This window comes from Patagioenas fasciata, chromosome 39 (assembly GCF_037038585.1).
Source record: "Patagioenas fasciata isolate bPatFas1 chromosome 39, bPatFas1.hap1, whole genome shotgun sequence".
NCBI classification, from domain to species: Eukaryota; Metazoa; Chordata; class Aves; order Columbiformes; family Columbidae; genus Patagioenas; species Patagioenas fasciata.
The window spans coordinates 367,096-391,436 of NC_092558.1; the positions used below are offsets into that span (position 1 = coordinate 367,096).

The window sequence follows — 24,341 nt, forward strand, 5'->3', positions numbered from 1 at the left end:
GCCCCCCCATCACCCCCCTCAGCCCCACAGCAGCCCCACATCGCCCTCCCCAGCCCCACATCACCCCCTCCAGCCCCACATCACCACCCCCAGCCCCACATCACCACCCCCAGCCCCACATCACCCCCCCAGCCCCACATCACCCCTCCCCCAGCCCCACATCACCCCCCCCAAGCCCCACATCAACTCCCCCCAACCCCACATCAGCTCCCCCCCAGCCCCACATCGCCCCCCCAGCCCCACATCACCCCCCCTAGGCCCACATCACCCCCTCAGCCCCACATCACCCCCCCCAGCCCCACACCACCCATCCCCACATCACCCCCCCCATCCCCACATCGCCCCCCCCAGCCCCACATCACCCCCCCCATCCCCACATCACCCCCCCCCAGCCCCACATCACCCTCTCCAGCCCCACATCACCCCTCCCCCAGCCCCACATCACCCCCCCCAGCCCCATATCTTCCCCCCCCCCAGCCCCACATCACCCCTCCCCAGCCCCACATCACCCCCCAGCCCCACATCACCCCCCAGCCCCACAGCGCCCCCCACCTGCTGGATGTAGCGGTCCGTGGTCTTCCACATGTAGTAGAACTGCACGATGCTGGCCAGCGACTTCCAGGGCAGCTGCGGGCGGGGCGAACCATCCCATCACGGGGGGGGGGCCGGGGGTCCCTCGGTGCGACCCCCTCCCCAAATTGACCCCCCCCCGCCCCACTCACGAAGTCCTGGCGGATGTCGTTGAAGTCCTTGCCGTACTTCTCCAGCGCCTCCTCGAACAGCATGGCCTCGGACGCCGACCACTCCTCCATCTCGTCGCGGCACAGCACCGGCCCCCCCTGCGGCACCAGCGTGGACATGGCCCGGGCCAGGTCGTACCCGTTGCGCTGGAGCGTGTCCATGGCGTGGAACTGGGGGGGAAAAGGGGGCACAGGAGTTGGGGGGGCTGGGGGGAGATGGGGGGTCCTGGGGTGGGGGGACAGGGGGGTCCTGGGGTGGGGTAATGGGGGGTCCTGGGGTGCGCTGGAGCGTGTCCATGGCGTGGAACTGGGGGGGAAAAGGGGGCAGAGGAGTTGGGGGGCTGGGGGGAGATGGGGGGTCCTGGGGTGGGGTACAGGGGGGTCCTGGGGTGGGGTAATGGGGGGTCCTGGGGTGCGCTGGAGCGCGTCCATGGCGTGGAACTGGGGGGGAAAAGGGGGCACAGGAGTTGGGGGGCTGGGGGGAGATGGGGGGTCCTGGGGTGGGGGGACAGGGGGGTCCTGGGGTGCGCTGGAGCGCGTCCATGGCGTGGAACTGGGGGAGAGGGGGCAGAGGAGTTGGGGGGCTGGGGGGAGATGGGGGGTCCTGGGGTGGGGTAATGGGGGGTCCTGGGGTGCGCTGGAGCGCGTCCATGGCGTGGAACTGGGGGGAGAGGGGGTACAGGAGTTGGGGGGCTGGGGGTACAGGGGGGTCCTGGGGTGGGGTAATGGGGGGTCCTGGGGTGCGCTGGAGCGCGTCCATGGCATGGAACTGGGGGGAAAAGGGGGCACAGGAGTCGGGGGGCTGGGGGGAGATGGGGGGTCCTGGGGTGGGGGGACAGGGGGGTCCTGGGGTGCGCTGGAGCGCGTCCATGGCGTGGAACTGGGGGAGAGGGGGCACAGGAGTTGGGGGGCTGGGGGGAGATGGGGGGTCCTGGGGTGGGGTAATGGGGGGTCCTGGGGTGGGGGGAAAAGGGGGTGATGGATAATGGGGGACAGTGGGGTGGGGGTCCCAGGGTGGGATAATGGGGGGTCCTGGGGTGGGGGGTCCTGGGGGGAATAGTGGGGCACCCTGGGGTGGGGGTAATGGGGGGTCCTGGGGTGGGGGGAAAAGGGGGTGATGGGTAATGGGGGACAGGGGGGTGGGGGGTCCTGGGGTGGGGGCAATGAGGGGAATAATGGGGGGTCCTGGGGTGGGGGTAATGGGGGGTGATGGATAATGGGGGACAGTGGGGTGGGGGGTCCTGGGGTGCGCTGGAGCGCGTCCATGGCGTGGAACTGGGGGAGAGGGGGCACAGGAGTTGGGGGGCTGGGGGGAGATGGGGGGTCCTGGGGTGGGGGGACAGGGGGGTGGGGGTCCTGGGGGGAATAATGGGGGGTCCTGGGGTGGGGGAAAAGGGGGTGATGGATAATGGGGGACAGTGGGGTGGGGGGTCCTGGGGTGGGGGTAATGGGGGGTCCTGGGGTGGGGGGAAAAGGGGGTGATGGATAATGGGGGGACAGTGGGGTGGGGGTCCCAGGGTGGGATAATGGGGGGTCCTGGGGTGGGGGGTCCTGGGGGTAATAATGGGGCACCCTGGGGTGGGGGTAATGGGGGGTCCTGGGGTGGGGGGAAAAGGGGGTGATGGGTAATGGGGGACAGGGGGGTGGGGGAAAAGGGGGTGATGGGGGACAGGGGGGTGGGGGTCCTGGGGGGAATAATGGGGGGTCCTGGGGTGGGGGAAAAGGGGGTGATGGATAACGGGGGACAGTGGGGTGGGGGGTCCTGGGGTGGGGGCAATGAGGGGAATAATGGGGGGTCCTGGGGAGAATAATGGGGGGTCCTGGGGTGGGGGGACAGTGGGGTGGGGGAAAAGGGGGTGATGGGTAATGGGGGACAGGGGGGTTGGGGGTACTGGGGTGGGGGTCCCAGGGTGGGATAATGGGGGGACAATGGGGTGGGGGGTCCTGGGGTGGAATAATGGGGGGTCCTGGGGGGTGTGCGGGGGGGAGGGTCCTGGGGGGGATAATGGGGCAGTGGGGTGGGATAATGGGGGGTCCAGGGGGTCCCCGGGGGGGGTCCAGGGGTGGGGGTCCCGGGTGGGATAATGAGGGACAGTGGGGTGGAATAATGGGGGGTCCCGGGTGGGGGTCCCGGGTGGGGGTCTCAGGTTGGGGGTCCCGGGGGGGGTCCCAGGTGGGGGGTCCCAGGTTGGGGGTCCCAGGGGGGATAATGGGGGACAGTGGGGTGGAATAATGGGGGGTCCTGGGTGGGGGTCCCAGGTTGGGGGTCCTGGGTGGGGGTCCCAGGGGGGATAATGGGGGACAGTGGGGTGGAATAATGGGGGGTCCTGGGTGGGGGTCCCAGGTTGGGGGTCCTGGGTGGGGGTCCCAGGGGGAATAATGGGGGGTCCCGGGTGGGGATCCCGGGTGGGGGTCCCAGGGAGGGTCCCAGGGTGGGGGGTCCCGGGGAGGGGTCCCAGGTTGGGGGTCCCGGGCGGGGGGGTCCCAGGTGGGGGTCTCAGGTTGGGGGTCCCGGGAGGGGTCCCAGGGGGGGTCCCAGGTGGGGGTCTCAGGTTGGGGGTCCCGGGAGGGGTCCCAGGGAGGGGTCCCAGGTTGGGGGTCCCGGGCGGGGGGGTCCCAGGTGGGGGTCTCAGGTTGGGGGTCCCGGGGGGGGGTCCCGGGGGGGGTCCCAGGGGGGTTCTCGGTTTGGGGGTCCCAGGGTGCTCACCAGGGTGATGTCCCGGGAGGCAGCGGCCGCGCTCATGTGCAGGCTGGGCTGGCGGATGGAGCTGCTGCAGTCCAGGGCGCGCGCGAACGTCCCCACCGCCCTGGGGGCAACGGAGCGCTCGGTCACCCCCCCGTGGCCCCACATGGCCGCCCGTGGCCCCACATGGCCCCCTGTGTCCCCACATGGCCCCCCGGTGGCCCCAAGTGGCTCCAAAATTGCCCGATGCTCGAGCCCCGGACGCCTGGGTCCCCTGGTCAGGTAGGGGGTGAGGTCCTGTGGGGGGTCCCGGACGCCTGGGTCCCCTGGTTGGGTGGGGGTGAGGTCCTGTGGGGGGTCCCGGACGCCTGGGTCCCCTGGTTGGGTGGGGGTGAGGTCCTGTGGGGGGTCCCGGACGCCTGGGTCCCTGGGTTGGGTGGGGGTGAGGTCCTATGGGGGGTCCCGGATGCCTGGGTCCCCGGGTTGGTTGGGGGGTGTGCTTGGGTCCCCCGAACGCCTGGGTCCCCCGGTCCTTAGGGGGTGTGGGGGGTCCCGGATGCCTGGGTCCCCGAGTTGGTTGGGGGTTGTGCTTGGGTCCCCCGGATGCCTGGGTCCCCCGGTCCTTAGGGGGTGGGGGGTCCCGGACGCCTGGGTCCCCGAGTTGGTTGGGGGTTGTGCTTGGGTCCCCCGGACGCCTGGGTCCCCTGGTCCTTAGAGGGTGTGGGGGGTCCCGGATGCCTGGGTCCCCGGGTTGGTTGGGGGGTGTGTATGGGTCCCCCGGACGCCTGGGTCCCTGGGTTGGTTGGGGGGGTGTGCTTGGGTCCCCTGGTCCTTAGAGGGTGTGGGGGGTCCCAGACGCCTGGGTCCCCCGGTTGGATGGGGGGTGTGCATGGGTCCCCCGGACGCCTGGGTCCCCCGGACACCTGCGTCCCTGGGTTGGTTGGGGGGTGTCCCTGGGTCCCCCGGACGCCTGGGTCCGTGGGTTGGTTGGGGGGTGTCCCTGGGTCCCCTGAACGCCTGGGTCCCCGAAAGCCTGGGTCCCTTGGTTGGATGGGGGGTGTGCATGGGTCCCCCGGATGCCTGGGTCCCCCGGTCCTTAGGGGGAGCATGGGGGACTCCCGGACACCTGCGTCCCCCAGTTGGATGGGGGGTGTGCTTGGGTCCCCCAGACGCCTGGGTCCCCTGGTCCTTAGGGGGTGTGGAGGGTCCTGGTCGCCTGGGTCCCCAGGTTGGTTGGGGGGTGTCCCTGGGTCCCCCGGACGCCTGGGTCCCCGGGTTGGTTGGGGGGTGTCCCTGGGTCCCCCGGACGCCTGGGTCCCTGGGTTGGGTGGGGGGTGTCCCTGGGTCCCCCGGACGCCCGGGTCCCTGGGTTGGGTGGGGGGTGTCCCTGGGTCCCCCGGACGCCCGGGTCCCTGGGTTGGGTGGGGGGTGTCCCTGGGTCCCCCGGACGCCTGGGTCCCTGGGTTGGGTGGGGGGTGTCCCTGGGTCCCCCGGACGCCTGGGTCCCTGGGTTGGGTGGGGGGTGTCCCTGGGTCCCCCGGACGCCTGGGTCCCTGGGTTGGATGGGGGGTGTCCCTGGGTCCCCCGGACGCCCGGGTCCCTGGGTCCCCTGGACGCCTGGGTCCCTGGGTTGGGTGGGGGGTGTCCCTGGGTCCCCCGGACGCCTGGGTCCCCGGGTTGGGTGGGGGGTGTCCCTGGGTCCCCCGGACGCCTGGGTCCCCCGGACGCCCGGGTCCCCGTCCCCGCTCACCGCGCCACCACCAGGAACTGATCGATCTGCCGGTCGCTCAGGGGGTTATCGGGGTCCCACACCTTCATCTCCATCTTCTGCTGGTTGCGGTTGTCGGATTCCCCTGGGGGGGGAGGGGACACCACACAGCGGGGGGGTCGGCTTGGACCCCCCCGGACCCCCCAAAATCCCCCCTGGACCCCCCCAAGCCCCCCACCTTCCCCCAGGCGCTCGGGGATGTCGGCCTGGTACTTGCAGCCCACGCGGATCTCGCCCTGGTCGGCCAGGAGCGTCTTCTGGAGCGGGTCGAACACCAGCGAGTAGAAGAAACAGTCCTGGGGGGCACAGTGGGGCGGGGGTGAGAAACAGGGCTGGGGGGCACAGTGGGGCGGGGGTGAGAAACAGGGCTGGGGGGCAATGGGGCAGGGGGGTGAGAAACAGGGCTGGGGGGCACAGTGGGGCAGGGGGGTGAGAAACAGTGCTGGGGGGCAATGGGGCAGGGGGGTGAGAAACAGAGCTGGGGGGCAAAGGGGCAGGGGGAGAAACAGGGCTGGGGGGCAATGGGGCGGGGGGGGGAGAAACAGTGCTGGGGGGGATGGGGCAGGGGGAGAAACAGAGCTGAGGGGGAATGGGGCAGGGGGGGAAACAGAGCTGGGGGGGAATGGGGCAGGGGGGGAAACAGAGCTGGGGGGAATGGGGCAGGGGGGGAAACAGAGCTGGGGGGGAATGGGGCAGGGGGGAGGGGTGGGGTGAGAATGTGGGGTGAGAATGTGGGGGGCAGGGGGTGTGGGGTGAGAATGTGGGGGGCAGGGGGGAAATGTGGGGGGTGAAAATGTGGGGGGCAGGGGGGTGTGGGGTGAGAATGTGGGGTGAGAATGTGGGGGTGTGGGGTGAGAATGTGGGGGGCAGAGGGGGAATGTGTGGGGTGAGAATGTGGGGGATGAAAATGTGGGGGGCAGGGGGTGTGGGGTGAGAATGGGGGGGTGAGAATGTGGGGGTGTGGGGTGAGAATGTGGGGGGCAGAGGGGGAATGTGTGGGGTGAGAATATGGGGGATGAAAATGTGGGGGGCAGGGGGTGTGGGGTGAGAATGTGGGGGTGAGAATGTGGGGGTGTGGGGTGAGAATGTGGGGGGCAGGGGGTGTGGGGTGAGAATGGGGGGGTGAGAATGGGGGGGGCAGGGGGGATGTGGGGAGAGAATGTGGGGGGCAGGGGGGTGGTGTGGGGTGAGAATGGGGGGGGAGAATGGGGGGGGAGAATGGGGGGGGCAGGGGGTGTGTGTGGTGAGAATGTGGGGTTGAGAATGTGGGGGTGTGGGGTGAGAATGTGGGGGGCAGAGGGGGAATGTGTGGGGTGAGAATGTGGGGGGCAGGGGGTGTGGGGTGAGAATGTGGGGGTGAGAATGTGGGGAGTAGGGTGAGAATGTGGGGGGCAGGGGGGATGTGTGGGGCAGGAGGGGAATGTGGGGGGAGAATGGGGCAGGGGGTGAGAAACAGAGCTGGGGGGGATGGGGCAGGGGGAGAAACAGAGCTGGGGGGGATGGGGCAGGGGGGGAAACAGAGCTGGGGGGATGGGGCAGGGGGAGAAACAGAGCTGGGGGGGATGGGGCAGGGGGGGAAACAGAGCTGGGGGGATGGGGCAGGGGGGGAAACAGAGCTGGGGGGGATGGGGCAGGGGGGAAACAGAGCTGGGGGGGATGGGGGAGGGGGGGAAACAGAGCTGGGGGGGATGGGGGAGGGGGGAAACAGAGCTGGGGGGGATGGGGGAGGGGGAGAAACAGAGCTGGGGGGGATGGGGCAGGGGGGAAACAGAGCTGGGGGGGATGGGGGAGGGGGGGAAACAGAGCTGGGGGGGATGGGGCAGGGGGGAAACAGAGCTGGGGGGGATGGGGCAGGGGGGGAAACAGAGCTGGGGGGGATGGGGCAGGGGGGGAAACAGAGCTGGGGGGGATGGGGGGGGGGGGAAACAGAGCTGGGGGGATGGGGCAGGGGGAGAAACAGAGCTGGGGGGGATGGGGCAGGGGGGGAAACAGAGCTGGGGGGGATGGGGGAGGGGGGGAAACAGAGCTGGGGGGGATGGGGCAGGGGGGGAAACAGAGCTGGGGGGGATGGGGCAGGGGGGAAACAGAGCTGGGGGGGATGGGGCAGGGGGGGAAACAGAGCTGGGGGGGATGGGGCAGGGGGAGAAACAGAGCTGGGGGGGATGGGGCAGGGGGGAAACAGAGCTGGGGGGGATGGGGCAGGGGGGGAAACAGAGCTGGGGGGGATGGGGCAGGGGGGGAAACAGAGCTGGGGGGGATGGGGCAGGGGGGGAAACAGAGCTGGGGGGGATGGGGGAGGGGGGGAAACAGAGCTGGGGGGGATGGGGCAGGGGGGGAAACAGAGCTGGGGGGGATGGGGCAGGGGGGAAACAGAGCTGGGGGGGATGGGGCAGGGGGGGAAACAGAGCTGGGGGGGATGGGGCAGGGGGAGAAACAGAGCTGGGGGGGATGGGGCAGGGGGGGAAACAGAGCTGGGGGGGATGGGGCAGGGGGGGAAACAGAGCTGGGGGGGATGGGGCAGGGGGGAGGGGTGGGGTGAGAATGTGGGGTGAGAATGTGGGGGGCAGAGGGTGTGGGGTGAGAATGGGGGGGTGAGAATGGGGTGGGCAGGGGGGATGTGGGGTGAGAATGTGGGGGGTGAGAATGTGGGGGGTGAGAATGTGGGGGATGAGAATGTGGGGGGCAGGGGGTGTGGGGTGAGAATGTGGGGGGCAGGGGGGATGTGGGGTGAGAATATGGGGTGAGAATGTGTGGAGTGAGGATGTGTGGGGTGAGAATGTGGGGGGCAGGGGGGATGTGGGGGGCAGGGGGGTGTGGGGTGAGAATGTGGGGGGCAGAGGGTGTGGGGTGAGAATGTGGGGGGTGAGAATGTGGGGAGTAGGGTGAGAATGTGGGGGGCAGGGGGGATGTGTGGGGTGAGAATGTGGGGGTGAGAATGTGGGGGGCAGGGGGGATGTGTGGGGTGAGAATGTGGGGTGAGAATGTGGGGGGCAGGGGGGATGTGGGGTGAGAATGTGGGGGGTGAGAATGGGGGGTGAGAATGGGGGGGGAGAATGGGGGGGGAGAATGGGGGGGGAGAATGGGGGGGGCAGGGGGGTGTGGGGTGAGAATGTGGGGTTGAGAATGTGGGGGTGTGGGGTGAGAATGTGGGGGGCAGGGGGGATGTGTGGGGCAGGAGGGGAATGCGGGGGGTGAGAATGTGTGGGGCAGGGGGGGAAAATGTGGGGGGTGAGAATGCGGGGGGCAGGGGTGAATGTGTGGGGCAGGGTGAGAATGTGTGGGGCACAGGGAGAATGGTTGGGGTGAGAATGTGGGGGGCAGGGGGGGAACGTGTGGGGCAGAGGAGTGGGAATGTGGGGGGTGAGAATGTGGGGGGTGAGAATGTGGGGGGCAGGGGGGATGAGGGGGGCAGGGGGGGAATGTGTGGGGCAGGGGGCTGGGAATGTGTGGGGTAGGAATGTGTGGGGCTGCCCCCCACATCCATGGGGCTCCCTCACCTCTTTCTCCAGGTACTGGCCCAGGATGTCGGTCTCGTTGAGCAGGGTCACGCTGCATTTGCCCCTATGGGGTGAAATGGGGGGGGTGAGTATGGAGAGGCCCCCAGCCCCACGGCGGACCCATAGTAGCCCCACAGCAGCTGCCCCAGCCCCACAGTGGACCCCGAGCCCCACAGCGGAACCCCAGCCCCACAGCAGCCCCACTGTGGCTTCCCAGCCCCACACTTGACCCCCAGCTCCACAGCAGCTCCCCAGCCCCACAGCGGAACCCCAACCCCACAGCGCCCCCCCCAGCCCCACAGCAGCCCCATAGTGCTCCCCCAACCCCACAGCACCCCTCCCAGCCCCACACTTGACCCCCAGCTCCACAGCAGCTCCCCAGCCCCACAACAGAACCCCAGCCCCACAGCGGCCCCATAGCACCCCCCCCAGCCCCACAATGCCTGCCTAGCCCCACACTGGACCCCGAGCCCCACAGCAGAACCCCAGCCCCACAGCAGCCCCACTGTGGCTTCCCAGCCCCACACTTGACCCCCAGCTCCACAGCAGCCCCACAGCCCCACAGTGGCCCCATAGCGCCGCCCCCAGCCCCACAGCGCCTCCCCAGCCCCACAGTGGCCCCATAGCGCCCCCCCAGCCCCACAGCGCCTCCCCAGCCCCACGGCAGCCCCACTGTGGCTTCCCAGCCCCACACTTGACCCCCAGCTCCACAGCAGCTCCCCAGCCCCACAGTGGAACCCCAGTCCCACAGCAGCCCCACAGCGCCCCCCCAGCCCCATAGCACCCCCCCAGCCCCACAGCACCCTCCCAGCCCCACACTTGACCCCTAACTCCACAGCAGCTCCCCAGCCCCACAGCGGCCCCATAGCGCCCCCCCAGCCCCATAGCGCCCCCCCAGCCCCACAGCGCCTCCCCAGCCCCACAGCAGCCCTACAGTGGACCCCCAGCCCCACAGCGGAACCCCAGCCCCACAGTGGCCCCACAGCACCCCCCCCAGCCCCATAGCGCCCCCCCAGCCCCACAGCGCCCCCCCAGCCCCACAGCAGCCCCACTGTGGCTTCCCAGCCCCACACTTGACCCCCAGCCCCACAGCAGCTCCCCAGCCCCACAGCGGCCCCATAGCGCCCCCCAGCCCCATAGCGCCCCCCCAGCCCCACAGCGCCTCCCCAGCCCCACAGCAGCCCTACAGTGGACCCCCAGCCCCACAGCGGAACCCCAGACCCACAGTGGCCCCACAGCACCCCCCCCAGCCCCATAGCGCCCCCCCAGCCCCACAGCGCCCCCCCAGCCCCACAGCAGCCCCACTGTGGCTCCCCAGCCCCACACTTGACCCCCAGCTCCACAGCAGCTCCCCAGCCCCACAGCGGCCCCATAGCGCCCCCCCAGCCCCACAGCGCCTCCCCAGCCCCACGGCGCCCCCCCAGCCCCATAGCGTCCCCCCAGCCCCACAGCAGCCCCACTGTGGCTCCCCAGCCCCACACTTGACCCTGAGCTCCACAGCAGCTCCCCAGCCCCACAGTGGAACCCCAGCCCCACAGCAGCCCCACAGCGCCCCCCCAGCCCCATAGCACCCCCCCAGCCCCACAGCACCCTCCCAGCCCCACACTTGACCCCTAACTCCACAGCAGCTCCCCAGCCCCACAGCGGCCCCATAGCGCCCCCCCAGCCCCACAGCGCCCCCCCAGCCCCATAGCGCCCCCCAGCCCCACAGCGCCCCCCCAGCCCCACAGCGCCCCCCCAGCCCCATAGCGCCCCCCAGCCCCACAGCAGCCCCACTGTGGCTTCCCAGCCCCACACTTGACCCCCAGCCCCACAGCAGCTCCCCAGCCCCACAGCGGCCCCATAGCGCCCCCCAGCCCCACAGCGCCTCCCCAGCCCCACGACAGCCCCACTGTGGCTCCCCAGCCCCACACTTGACCCCGAGCTCCACAGCGGCTCCCCAGCCCCATAGCGCCCCCCCCAGCCCTACACTTGACCCTGAGTTCCACAGCACCCCCCCAGCCCCACAGCGCCCCACAGCGCCCCCCCCAGCCCCACAGCGCCCCATAGCGCCCCCATCACCGTATGTGCGTGGCGGGCAGGGACTCGAACTGGCGGGACAGGAAGAGCTCGCGGTGCCTGAGCTGGTGCCGCTGCTGCTCCGACACCCCCGGCTGCTTCGACTCCTCCTCGAACTCCCCTGCCGACCGCGCCGCGTCACCCGGGCCCACACGTGTGGGGCAGAGCGCCCCGGACCCACACGTGTGGGGCGGAGTGGCCCCCAGACCCATACATGTAGGGCAAAGCGGCCCCGGGACCCACGCATGTAGGGCAGAGCAGCCCCCGGATGCATACGTGTGGGGCAGAGCGGTCCTGGGACCCACAAGTGTGGGGCAAAGCGACCCCCAGACCCATACGTGTGGGGCAGAGCAGCCCTGGGACCCACAAGTGTGGGGCAGAGCAGCCCCCAGACCCACACATGTGGGGCAGAGCAGCCCTGGGACCCACAAGTGTGGGGCAGAGCGGCCCTGGGACCCACAAGTGTGGGGCAGAGCGGCCCCTGGACCCACAAGTGTGGGGCAGAGTGGCCCTGAGATGCATGCGTGTGGGGCTGAGCGGCTCCAGGACCCACAAGTGTGGGGCAGAGTGGCCCTGAGATGCATGCGTGTGGGGCAGAGCAGCCCTGGGACCCACACGTGTGGGGCAGAGCGGCCCCTGGGACCCACATGTGTGGGGCAGAGCAGCCCTGGGACCCACAAGTGTGGGGCAGAGCGGCCCCTAGGACCCACATGTGTGGGGCAGAGTGGCCCCGGACCCCCAAGTGTGGGGCAGAGTGGCCCCCAGACCCATACATGTAGGGCAAAGTGGCCCCGGGACCCATGCATGTAGGGCAGAGCAGCACCCGGACGCATACGTGTGGGGCAGAGCGGTCCTGGGACCCACAAGTGCGGGGCAAAGCGACCCCCAGACCCATATGTGTGGGGCAGAGCAGCCCTGGGACCCATATGTGTGGGGCAAAGCAACCCCCGGACCCACACGTGTGGGGCAGAGCAGCCCTGGGATCCTCATGTGTGGGGCAGAGCAGCCCTGGGACCCACAAGTGTGGGGCAGAGCGGCCCCTGGACCCACAATTGTGGGGCAGAGTGGCCCCTGGACCCACACGTGTGGGGCAGAGCGGCCCCCGGACCTCCTTGGGAACCCCCCAAGACTTTTGGGACCCCCCTTTGCCCCCCCAGGCCCCTCAGATCCCCCCAGGACCCCCCCAGGACCCTCAGGGACCCCCCTGGGACCCCCCAGACACCCTGGAACCCCCCTAGGAACCCCCCAGGACCCCCATAAACCCCCCAGACCCCCCTAGGACCCCCCAGGACCCCCATAAACCCCCCCTAGGACCCCCCAGGGCCACCCCTGGGATCCCCCCAAGACCCCACAGGATCCCCCCCAGACCCCCCCAAACCCCCCCTAGGCCCCTCAGGACCCCCCTAGGAACCCCCCCAGGACCCCCATAAACCCCCCAGACCCCCCCAGGACCCCCCTAACCCCCTCAAATCCCCCCCAAACCCCCCTTAGGCCCCTCAGGACCCCCCTAGGAATCCCCCAGGACCCTTGGGACCCCCATAAACCCCCCAGACCCCCCCTAGGAACCCCCCCAGGACCCTTGGGACCCCCCTGGGATCCCCCCCAGGACCCTTGGAATCCCCCCAGGACCCTTGGGACCCCCCTTAGAAACCCCCCCAGGACCCCCATAAACCCCCCAGACCCCCCCTAGGACCCCCCAGGACCCTCAGGGCCACCCCTTGGATCCCCCCAAGACCCCATGGGATCCCCCCCAGACCCCCCTTGGCCCCCCCATAACCCCCTCAAAACCCCCCCAAACCCCCCTTAGGCCCCTCAGGACCCCCCCAGGAACCCCCCAGAGTCCTTTTGCCCCCCCCCAGGACCCCCCTAAACCCCCCAGGCCCCCCTAGGACCCCCCAGGACCCCCATAAACCCCCCCTAGGACCCCCCAGGGCCACCCCTGGGATCCCCCCAAGACCCCACAGGATCCCCCCCAGACCCCCCCAAACCCCCCCTAGGCCCCTCAGGACCCCCCTAGGAACCCCCCAGGACCCTCGGGACCCCCCTAGGAACCCCCCCTGGAACCCCCCCAGGACCCTTGGGACCCCCCTAGGAACCCCCCCTGGAACCCCCCCAGGACCCTTGGAACCCCCCTAGGAACCCCCCTAGGAACCCCCCCAGGAACCCCCCCTGGAACCCCCCCAGGACCCCCATAAACCCCCCAGACCCCCCCAGAGCCCCTTTGGTCCCCCCCAGGAACCCCCCCAGGACCCTTGGGACCCCCCTAGGAACCCCCCCAGGACCCTTGGGACCCCCCTAGGAACCCCCCCTGGAACCCCCCCAGGAACCCCTGGAACCCCCCCAGGACCCCCATAAACCCCCCAGACCCCCCCAGAGCCCCTTTGGTCCCCCCCAGGAACCCCCCCAGGACCCTTGGGACCCCCCTAGGAACCCCCCCTGGAAACCCCCCAGGACCCTTGGGACCCCCCCAGAACCCCCCCAGGACCCCCAGGAACCCCCCCAGGACCCCCTGGAATCCCCCAGGACCCCCATAAACCCCCCAGACCCCCCCAGAGCCCCTTTGGTCCCCCCCAGGAACCCCCCCAGGACCCCCTAGAACCCCCCTAGGACCCCCTAGAACCCCCCTAGAATCCCCCCCAAACCCCCCTTGACTCCCCCAAACCCCCCCCAAACCCCCCCCTTAGAACCCCCCCCACCCCCCCCCCCCAAATTAGGGGGGTGCACCCCATGCCCCCCCCCACTAACGGGCATTGCTGTCGGCCAGGCTGTTGAGGCTGCTGGAGATGTCCCTGCGGCGGAACAGACAAACCACCTTGGCCTCCACGTTCCCGTTCGCCGTCTGGGGGGGGGGACACGGTCAACGGGACCCCCCCCAACACCCCTTGGGGTCCCCCACCCCCAAAACAAAGAGGTGACCCCCCCAACAGATCGGGGATCCCCACCTTGTTGAGCTCCTCAATGCGCCGCACCAGGTAGGGGTTGCTGGAGGAGTTCTCGAAGTAGACGTAATCTGGGGGGGGGGGGGTAAAAATGGGGGGGGGGGTGAGGGGGGGGGTGAGGGGAGACCCCCCCCAGACACTTTATAACAAATTGGGGGGGGTCTTGTTTTGGGGAGGGGGGGTTTGGTGGGGAAATAGGGGCACAAAGGGTCCCCCCGCCCCATCACAAATGGGAGCGCTGGGTGCACCCTCTACCCCCCCTTTTAGACTGGGGGGGGTGTAAACTGGGGGGGGGCACAAAATGGGGGGGGGCATAAAGTGGGGGGCACCCATAAGCTGGGGGGGGACCCACAAAGTGGGGGGGGCATTAACTGGGGGGGGGAGCATAAACTGGGGGGGTCCCACAAAGTGGGGGGGGGGGCATTAACTGGGGGGGGTCCCACAAACTGGGGGGGTCCCATAAACTGGGAGGGTCCCACAAAGTGGGGGGGGGGTCCCATAAACCGGGGGGGGGGGGGCGCATAAACTGGGGGAACTGGGGGGGGGTCCCACAAACTGGGGGCGTCCCATAAACTGGGGGGGTCCCATAAAGTTGGGGGGGAGCATAAACTGGGGGGGTCCCCACAAACTGGGGGGGGACCCATAAACCGAGGGGGGGGCATAAACTGGGGGGGTCCCATAAACTGGGGGGGGGTCCCACAAACTGGGGGGGGGGTCCATAAACTGGGGGGGTCCCCACAAACTGGGGGGGACCCATAAACCGAGGGGGGGGCATAAACTGGGGGGGACCCACAAACTGGGGGGGGGAGGGTCCCACAAACTGGGGGGGGGGGGTCCCACAAACCGGGGGGGGGGGGTGTCCCATAAACTGGGGGGGTCCCCACAAACTAGGGGGGGGTCCCACAAACTGGCGGGGGGGGTCATAAACTGGGGGGGGGTCCCCACAAACTGGGGGGGACCCATAAACCGAGGGGGGGGCATAAACTGGGGGGGTCCCACAAAGTGGGGGGGGGTCCCATAAACCGGGGGGGGGGGGGGGGGGGGGGCATAAACTGGGGGAACTGGGGGGAGGTGTCCCACAAACTGGGGGGGGGACCCATAAACTGGGGGGGGACCCACAAACCAGGGAGGGGAGGCATAAACTGGGGGGGGTCCCCACAAACTGGGGGGGGGTCCCATAAACTGGGGGGGGCCCCACAAACTGGGGGGGGACCCATAAACCGGGGGGGGGACCCATAAACCAGGGGGGGGACCCATAAACTGGGGGAACTGGGGGGGGGTGTCCCATGAACTGGGGGGGTCCCCACAAATGGGGGGGTCCCACAAACTGGGGGTGGGACCCATAAACCGGGGGGGGGGGGTCCTCACAAACAGGGGGGTGTCCCACAAACTGGGGGGGGACCCATAAACTGGGGGGGGACCCATAAACTGGGGGGGGACCCATAAACTGGGGGAACTGGGGGGGGGTGTCCCATGAACTGGGGGGGTCCCCACAAATGGGGGGGTCCCACAAACTGGGGGTGGGACCCATAAACCGGGGGGGGGGGTCCTCACAAACAGGGGGGTGTCCCACAAACTGGAGGGGGGGCATAAACTGGGGGGGTCCCCCCAACCCGGGGGGGGGTCCCACAAACTGGAGGGGGTCCACAAACTGGAGGGGACACCCATAAACCAGGGGGGGGGGGCCATAAACTGGGGGGGTCCTCACAAACAGGGTGGGGGTCCCACAAACTGGGGGGGTCCCATAAACTGGGGGGGGTCCCCACAACCTGGGGGGGGTCCCAGGGGTCCCCACAACCCTCAGGGGATCCCCACAACATGGGGGGGGGTCCCCACAACCTGGGGAACCCCCACAACCTGGGGGGGGGGTCCCAGGGATCCCCACAACATGGGGGGGGGTCCCACAACCCAGGGTGGGGCTCCAGGGGTCCCCACAACCCAGAGGGGTCCCCACAACCCGGGGGGGTCCCCACAACCCGGGGGGGGGTCCCAGGGGTCCCCACAACCCGGGGGGGTCCCCACAACCCAGGGGGGGGTCCCAGGGATCCCCACAATCCAGGGGGGTCCCCACAACCTTGGGGGGTCCCCACAATCTATGGGGAGGGGCTCTCAGGGGTCCCCACAACCCAGGGGAGTCCCCACAACCCATGGGGGTACCCGACAGTCTGGGGGGGTCCCCACAAACTGGGGGGGGTCCCAGGGATCCCCACAACCCAGGGGGTTCCCCACAACCCGGGGGGAACCCGCACAACCTGGGGGGGGGTCCCAGGGGTCCCCACAACCCGGGGGGGTCCCCACAAACCTGGGGGTGGTCCCAGAGGTCCCCACAACCCGGGGGGGGGTCCCAGGGATCCCCACAACCTGGGGGGGCTCCCACAACCTTGGGGGGTCCCCACAATCTATGGGGAGGGGGTCTCAGGGGTCCCCACAAGCCAGGGGAGTCCCCACAACCCATGGGGGTACCCCACAGTCTGGGGGGGTCCCCACAAACTGGGGGGGGGTCCCAGGGGTCCCCACAACCCAGAGGGGTCCCCACAACATGGGGGGGGGTCCCAGGGGTCCCCACAACCCAGGGGTGTCCCCACAACCCGGGGGGATCCCCACAACCTGGGGGGTCCCCACAATCTATGGGGGGGGGGGATCCCAAAGGTCCCCACAAACTGGGGGGTTCCCACAACCTGGGGGGGGTCCCAGGGATCCCCACAATTCAGGGGGGTCCCCACAACCTTGGGGGGTCCCCACAATCTATGGGGAGGGGGTTTCGGGGGTCCCCACAACCCAGGGGAGTCTCTACAACCCATGGGGGTACCCGACAGTCTGGGGGGGTCCCCACAAACTGGGGGGGGGGTCCCAGGGGTCCCCACAACCCAGGGGGGTACCCGACAGTCTGGGGGGGTCCCCACAAACTGGGGGGGGGGTCCCAGGGGTCCCCACAACCCAGGGGGGTCCCCACAACATGGGGGGGGTCCCAGGGGTCCCCACAACCCAGGGGGGTCCCCACAATCTGGGGGGGTCCCCACAACCCTGGGGGTGGTCCCAGAGGTCCCCACAACCCGGGGGGGGGTCCCAGGGATCCCCACAAACTGGGGGGTCCCCACAATCTATGGGGAGGGGGTCTCAGGGGTCCCCACAACCCAGGGGAGTCCCCACAACCCATGGGGGTACCCCACAGTCTGGGGGGGTCCCCACAACCACAGGGGGGAGCCCCCTAACCCGGGTGGGGGGGTCGTCCCGTCCCCTCACCCCCTCTCCTCACAGTCCCGACCCTTCCCGCCCCGGGTCCCCCCGTTCCCCTCCCGGTTCCCCTCCCGGTTCCCCCCCGATCCCCTCCCGGTCCCCCCCCGATCCCCTCCCGTTCCCCTCCCGATCCCCTCCCGGTTCCCCCCCGATCCCTCCCGCTCCCCCCGGCCCCGCTCACCGCCCACTCGGTACATATTGGCCGCCATGGCCGCTCCGTTCGGCCGCGTTACCCCCGGGCCCGGCCGCGCTTCATCGCCTCCCGCTCCCGCCGCCTCCGCACCGGCACGACCCGCTCGGCCCACTCCGGAGCGCTTCGGCTGCTTCCGGAGCGCCCTCGGAACCTTTCGGAAGAGCCTCGGGCACCTCCGGAGAAACCTCGGGACGCCTCGGCTCGGCTTCGGGTCTTTCCGGAAGGAGCCTCGGGACGCCTCGGCTCGGCTTCGGGTCTTTCCGGAAGGAGCCTCGGGACGCCTCGGCTCGGCTTCGGGTCTTTCCGGAAGGAGCCTCGGGCCGCCTCGGCTCGGCTTCGGGTCTTTCCGGAAGGAGCTTCGGGTCCCTCCGGCAGGAGCTTCGGGTCTTTCCGGAAGGAGCTTCGGGCCGCCTCGGCTCGGCTTCGGATCCCTCCGGAGAAACCTCGGGTCGCTTCGACCCGGCTTCGGGTCTTTCCGGAATGCTTCGGCTCGGCTTCGGGCCCCTTCGGAAGAGACTCGGGCCGCTCGGCTCGGCTTCGGGTCCCTCCGGAACCCCTCGTCCCGCCTTCGGGTCCCTCCGGAACCCCTCGTCCCGCTTCGGGTCCCTCCGGAACCCCTCGTCCCGCCTTCGGGTCCCTCCGGAACCCCTCGTCCCTCTTCGGGTCCCTCCGGAACCCCTCGTCCCTCTTCGGGTCCTTCCGGAACCCCTCGTCCCGCTTCGGGTCCCTCCGGAACCCCTCGTCCCTCTTCGGGTCCTTCCGGAACCCCTCGTCCCGCCTTCGGGTCCCTCCGGAACCCCTCGTCCCTCTTCGGGTCCCTCCGGAACCCCTCGTCCCGCTTCGGGTCCCTCCGGAACCCCTCGGCTCGGCTTCGGGTCCCTCCGGAACCCCTCGTCCCTCTTCGGGTCCCTCCGGAACCCCTCGTCCCGCTTCGGGTCCCTCCGGAACCCCTCGTCCCTCTTCGGCCCCCTCCGGAACCCCTCGGCTCGGCTTCGGGTCCCTCCGGAACCCCTCGTCCCGCTTCGGGTCCCTCCGGAACCCCTCGTCCCGCTTCGGGTCCCTCCGGAAGCGGCTTCGTCAAGCTCCGCCAGACCCGAACCGCTTCGGAAAAAGTGGGCGGGGCGTTGCCCAACATCGGGCGCATTCGGCAATTTCCGCGGGGGGGCCCGATCCTGACCGCAGCCTTTATTGGCGCCTCTCACAGTGCAGCATAAAAACGGGGTGGGGGGGGCCCACTTTGGTCCCGAAGAGGATGAGAAAGGGGGAGATTTTTGGGGGGGGGGGGAGGGCTCAGCGTGAGTCGGGGTCCCCCCCAGTGTGGGGCGGCCCCCCCAGCACCCTCCATTGGAACACGCTGGTGTCCTTGCCCCCCAGCGACACGAGGTGGCCGTCGTCGTGGGTGAAGCGCACGTTGGTGACGTGGCTACCGTGGCCACCATAGACATGGCTGGGAGCCTGGGGGGGGGGAGGAGAGTGGGAGGGGGTCAAGGTGAAGACCCCCCCCCCCCCCCCAATTAAAAGGGGGTTCAGGACCCCCCTAGACCCCCCCCCCAAAGCACCTTGGGGCGCGCGCAGGGGTAGGGGAACAGGTGCACTTTGCAGAAGTCGTCGGCCACGGCCACCAGGCGCTCGTGGTGCGAGCGGCACAGCGAGTTGATGTCGGTGCCGTCCGAGCCGTCCGGCCACACGCCTGGGGGGCCCGGGGGGGGTCAGGGGTGCCACGGGGCCCCAAAACACCCCCAGACCCCCACACAATCCCCTCAGACCCCCAAAACCCCCCACAGAGCCCCCAAACCCCGCTGTACCCCCAGCTCCAGGCACCCTCCTGTTCCATGGGCGGAGTTGTGCTTATGACCCCAGGTACCCCATGTACCCCCATACCAGCACCCCCAGACCCCCTGTACCCCCAAACCAGACACCCCTGTACCCCCAAACCCCCCTGTACCCCCACCCCATACCCTTCTGTACCCCCAAAACAGCCCCCAGAGCCCCAAAACCCCCCTGTACCCCCAGCTCCAGGCTCCAGGTCAACATGTGCTCCCTCCCATCCCATAGGCAGAGCTGCCCCCTATAACCCCATGTACCCCATACTAGCATCCCCAGACCCCCTGTACCCCCATGTACCCTCAAACCAGACCCCCCTGTACCTCCAAACCCCCCTGTACCCCCACCCCAGACGCTTCTGTACCCCCAAAACCCCCCTGTACCCCCAGCTCCAGGCACCCTCCTGTTCCACTGGCAGAGTTGTGCTTATGATGCCAGGTACCCCTACGTACCCCCACATCAGCACACCCAGACCCCCCTGTACCCCATGTACCCCCAAAACAGACACCCCACCCATGTACCTCCAAACCCCCCTCTACCCCCACCCCAGACCCTTCTGTACCCCCAAAACCCCCCTGTACCCCCAGCTCCAGGCTCCAGGTCAACCCTCTTGTCCCATAGACAGAGCTGCCCCCCATAATCCCCTGTGTCCCCATGTACCCCCACATCAGCACCCCCAGACCCCTCTGTAACCCATGTACCCCCACATCAGCACCCCCAAAGCCCCCAGACCCCCCTGTACCCCCACCCCAGACCCTTCTGTACCCCCAAAACCCCCCTGTACCCCCAGCTCCAGGCTCCAGGTCAACATGTGCTCCCTCCCATCCCATAGGCAGAGCTGCCCCCTATAACCCCATGTACCCCCACACCAGCACCCCCATACCCCCTGTACCCCCATGTACCCCCAAACCAGACCCCCCTGTACCCCCAAACCCCCCTGTACCCCCACCCCAGACCCTTCTGTACCCTCCAAAACCCCCCAAAGCCCCCCTGTACCCATAGCTCCACACTCCAGTCCATTGCATTCTCCCTCCCATCCCACGGGCAGAACCGCCCCCCATAACCCCCTGTACCCCAAAAACCAGACCCCCCCGTACCCCCAAACACCCCTGTACCCCCTATACCCCCAAACCAGCCCCCAGACCCCCCTGTACCCACACCCCAGACCCTTTTGTACCCCCAAACCAGCCCCCCAAAACCCCCTTGAACCCTTAGCTCCACACTCCAGTCCATTGCATTCTCCCTCCCATCCCATGGGCAGAACCGCCCCCCATAACCCCCTGTACCCCCAAAACCAGACCCCCCCGTACCCCCAAACACCTCTGTACCCCCTATACCCCCAAACCAGCCCCCAGACCCCCCTGTACCCCCACTCCAGACCCTTCTGTACCCCCAAACCAGCCCCCCAAAACCCCCTTGAACCCATAGCTCCACACTCCAGGTCAGTGCATTCTCCCTCCCATCCCATGGGCAGAGCTGCCCCAAATAACCCCCTGTACCCCCAAAACCAGACTCCCCCTGTACCCCCAAACCTCTCTGTACCTCCTATACCCCCAAACCAGCCCCCAGACCCCCCTGTACCCCCACTCCAGACCCCCCTGTACCCCCCATTTCACCCACCAAACACATGGAACCCCAACACGCAGGTGTAGGTCGCCCATTCCCGGTCCCGGCTCTCGAAGCGGTTCCGGAGCAATTTGCACCCCCCGGCCACATCCCCTTTTGGGTTGGGGGGGTGGGACATGGGGGTCAGTGAGACCCCTCCCAACCCATGGAGGGGTCCAATAGGTTTGGGGGTGCCCCCCAGCGCCCCCCAACTCACAATAGAGGATCTCATAGTCGCCCGAATTGGACATAATGAAGCGCCCATCCTTGGACCAGTCCAGGTGGGTGATGAAGCTGGAGTGGCCCTGGGGGGACATTGGGGACATTGCGGGAGGTTGGGGACACAAGGGGGGGTTGGGGACCCCGTGGGGGGGTTGGGGACCCCCCCGTTCTCACCACACAACGGCCAAAGCGGGTGAATTTGCGTCCCCCCTCGGTCACGCTGTAGATGTAGATGAAGTTGTCGTGGGAGCCGATGGCCAGGAAGGAGCCGTCTATGGGGACATTGGGGACATTGGGGACATGGAGGGACACCCCACTAAGTGATGATGGGGGGGGGGTGGGGGAGGGGTTATGGGGCTCACCCGGGGAGAAGCGGACGACCGAGAGCTGCTCGTTGCCATCGGAGCCACCGGCGAGGGGGTGGTGGGTGGTGGTGTCCAGGGCCAGCCAGCTGGGGACGTCGTGGGGACATCGTGGGGACATGGGGGGGCATGGGGATGTGGGGGGGATATGGGGACATGGGGGGATATGGGGACATCATGGGGATATGGGGGATATGGGGGATATGGGGACAGGGGGATATGGGGACATCGTGGGGATATAGGGACATGGGGACATGGGGGATATGGGGATGGGGGGACAAGGGGATATGGGGACAGGGGGATATGGGGGGATATGGGGACATCATGGGGACATGGGGATATAGGGATATGGGGACATCATGGGAATGTGGGCATATGGGGGACATGGGGATATGGGGACATGGGGGGATATGGGGACATCATGGGGACATGGGGGATATGGGGGATATGGGGACATGGGGGATGGGGGGACAAGGGGATATGGGAACAGGGGGATATGGGGGGATATGGGGACATCATGGGGACATAGGGGATATGGGGGATATGGGGACATGGGGGGACAAGGGGATATGGGGACAGGGGGATATGGGGGATATGGGACATGGGGACATGGGGGATGTGGGAGACATGGGGATATATGGGGACATGGAGGGATATGGGGATATGGGAACATTGTGGGGACATGGGGACATGGGGGATGTGGGGATGGGGGGACAACGGGATATGGAGTTATGGGACATGGGGATATGGGGATATGGGGACATGGGGGGATATGGGGATGTAGGGACATGGGGACATGGGGATATGGGGACATGGGGATACAGGGGGGACATGGGAGGATAGGAGGTCACAGGGGACACGGGAACATGGGGGGGACATGGGGATGTAAGAGGGACATGGGGACATGGGAGGATAGGAGGACACGGGGAGACATGGGGATATGGGGGGACATGGGGACACAGGGGACATGGGGGACACAGGGGACATGGGGGAGACGTGGGGGGGGATATGGGGTCATGGGGGGACATGGGGGACACAGGGACGTGGGGACAGGGGGGACATGGATGCGTAGGAGGGACATGGGGACATCATGGGGGACATGGGCATGGGGGCAACATGGGGGTCATGGGGATATGTGGGGGACACGGGGACATGGGGAGGACCCAGGACCGCAGTGGGGGGGACACATGAGGGACACGGGGACCATGGGGTGGTTGGGCCAAGCCCACCAGCCCCTCCCTGTCCCCAGTGTCCCCCCAATGTCCTCCCAATGTCCTCCCAGTGTCCCCCAATGTCCCCCCGGTGTCCCCCAATGTCCCCCCAGTGTCCCCACGGTGTCCCCCAATGTTCCCCCAATGTCTCCCAATGTCCCCCCGGTGTCCCCCAATGTCTCCCAATGTCCCCCCGGTGTCTCCCAATGTCCCCCCAATGTCCCCCCAATGTCCCCCAACGTTCCCCCGATGTCCCCCAATGTCTCCCCAATGTCCCCCAATGTCCCCCCAATGTCTCCCCAGTGTCCCCCTCGTGTCCCCCAATGTCCCCCCAGTGTCCCCCAATGTCCCCCTGGTGTCCCCCAATGTCCCTCCAATGTCCCTCCAGTGTCCCCCAATGTCCCCCCAATATCCCCCCAGTGTCCTCCCTGGGTCCCCCCAGTGTCCCCCTGGAGTCCCCCCCAGTGTCCCCTCAATGTCCCCTCAATGATCCCTGATGTCCCCCCAATATCCCCCCAGTGTCCCCCAATGTCCCCCCACTATTCCTCCAGTGTCTCCCTGGTGTCCCCCAATGTCCCGCGGTGTCCCGCCAGTGTCCCCCCAATGACCCCCCAATGTCCCCCCCTGTCCCCGCTGTCACTCACCGCCCCGTCATCAGCCCCACGGCCACCACCTGCCCCCCCGGGTGGAAATCAGCGCAGAGCCCCGTGTCCTGTGGGATGGGGGGGTCAGGCCTGGGGACACCCCCAGACCCCCCTGCACCCCCAGACCCCCCTATACCACATGTACCCCCACATCAGCACCCCCAGAGGTCCCAGACCCCCCTGTACCCCCACACCAGACCCCTCTGTACCCCCAAACCAGCCCCTGTAGCCCCGGCTCCAGGCTCTAGGCCAACACTTACTCTCCCTCGTCCCATAGATGGAGCTGCCCCACATAACCCCCTGTACCCCCCAAATCCCCCCCAAATCCCCCTATAACCCCATGTACCCCAAAACCAGACCCCCCAGAGGCCACAGACCCCCCTGTACCCCCACACCAGACCCCGCTGTTACCCCCAAATTCGCCCTGTACCCCCTTTCCAGGTACCAGGCCAGTATGTGTTCCCTCCCATCCCACAGGCAGAGCTCGCCCTGTACCCCCCAAATCCCCCCCAAATCCCCCTGTAACCCCATGTACCCCAAAACCAGACCCCCCCAGAGGCCACAGACCCCCACGTACCCCCACTCCAGACCCCCCTGTTACCCCCAAATTTGCCCTGTACCCCCATATCCAGGTACTAGGCCTGTATGGGTTCCCTCCCATCCCACAGGCAGAGCTGCCCCTGTACCCCCCCCCAAATCTCCCCCAAATCCCCCCCAAATCCCCCTATAACCTATGTACCCCAAAACCAGACCCCCCACAGCCCCCAGACCCCCCTGTACCCCCACACCAGACCCTTCTGTACCCCAAAATTTGCCCTGTACCCCCAGCTCCAGGCTCCAGGCCAATTCGTTCTCCCTCACATCCCACAGGCAGAGCTGCCCCCCAAATCCCCCCCAAATCTCCTCCAAACCCCCCATAACCCCATGTACCCCAAAAACAGACCCCCCAGAGCCCCTAGACCCCCCTGTACCCCCACACCAGACCCTTCTGTACCCCAAAATTTGCCCTGTACCCCCAGCTCCAGGCTCCGGGCCAATTCGTTCTCCCTCCCATCCCACGGGCAGAACTGCCCCTGTACCCCCTCAAATCCCCCCCAAATCCCCCCAAATCTCCCTGTAACCCCCCATACTACCACACCAGACCCCCCCATACCCCAAAACCCCCCCGTACCCCCAAATCCATGCTCCATTCCAGCGTGTGCTCCGTCCCGTCCCACAGGCAGAGCTGCCGGTCGTGCCCGCAGGTGAGGAAGAGGAGGGCGCTGGGGTGCGTGGCCAAGCCCCAAACCTCATCCGTGTGTCCCTACGGGTGGGAAACGGGGTTCACCCCCCCCATCCACATAATGGGGAGACCCCCC

At 68.4% G+C, this 24,341-nt stretch overlaps 2 protein-coding genes across 3 annotated transcripts in view; both read right to left on the reverse strand.

Moving 5' to 3' along the window:
- The window catches only part of MTA2 (metastasis associated 1 family member 2), a 29,440-nt gene extending 12,102 nt beyond the window's left edge, over positions 1 to 17,338 (reverse strand). Inside the window, exons 1-10 of the mRNA XM_071801555.1 lie at positions 17,104 to 17,338; positions 13,689 to 13,756; positions 13,492 to 13,585; positions 10,750 to 10,867; positions 8,689 to 8,752; positions 5,370 to 5,487; positions 5,174 to 5,276; positions 3,448 to 3,547; positions 723 to 911; positions 553 to 627 (exon numbers count right to left, since the gene is read on the reverse strand). Coding sequence (XP_071657656.1) covers positions 553 to 627; positions 723 to 911; positions 3,448 to 3,547; positions 5,174 to 5,276; positions 5,370 to 5,487; positions 8,689 to 8,752; positions 10,750 to 10,867; positions 13,492 to 13,585; positions 13,689 to 13,756; positions 17,104 to 17,131 — 957 coding nt within the window. The 5' untranslated portion in view covers positions 17,132 to 17,338. The remainder of the gene's footprint in view (positions 1 to 552; positions 628 to 722; positions 912 to 3,447; positions 3,548 to 5,173; positions 5,277 to 5,369; positions 5,488 to 8,688; positions 8,753 to 10,749; positions 10,868 to 13,491; positions 13,586 to 13,688; positions 13,757 to 17,103) is intronic.
- Positions 17,339 to 18,285: 947 nt separating this feature from the next.
- Positions 18,286 to 24,341, reverse strand: part of EML3 (EMAP like 3) — a 40,560-nt gene continuing 34,504 nt past the window's right edge. For both annotated transcript variants that reach the window (XM_071801560.1, XM_071801559.1), the window contains 8 exons: positions 24,155 to 24,286; positions 22,984 to 23,051; positions 21,129 to 21,217; positions 20,941 to 21,038; positions 20,762 to 20,849; positions 20,560 to 20,658; positions 18,675 to 18,805; positions 18,286 to 18,570 (listed from right to left, as the gene is read on the reverse strand). In XM_071801560.1, coding sequence (XP_071657661.1) covers positions 18,406 to 18,570; positions 18,675 to 18,805; positions 20,560 to 20,658; positions 20,762 to 20,849; positions 20,941 to 21,038; positions 21,129 to 21,217; positions 22,984 to 23,051; positions 24,155 to 24,286 — 870 coding nt within the window. In that variant the 3' untranslated portion in view covers positions 18,286 to 18,405. The remainder of the gene's footprint in view (positions 18,571 to 18,674; positions 18,806 to 20,559; positions 20,659 to 20,761; positions 20,850 to 20,940; positions 21,039 to 21,128; positions 21,218 to 22,983; positions 23,052 to 24,154; positions 24,287 to 24,341) is intronic.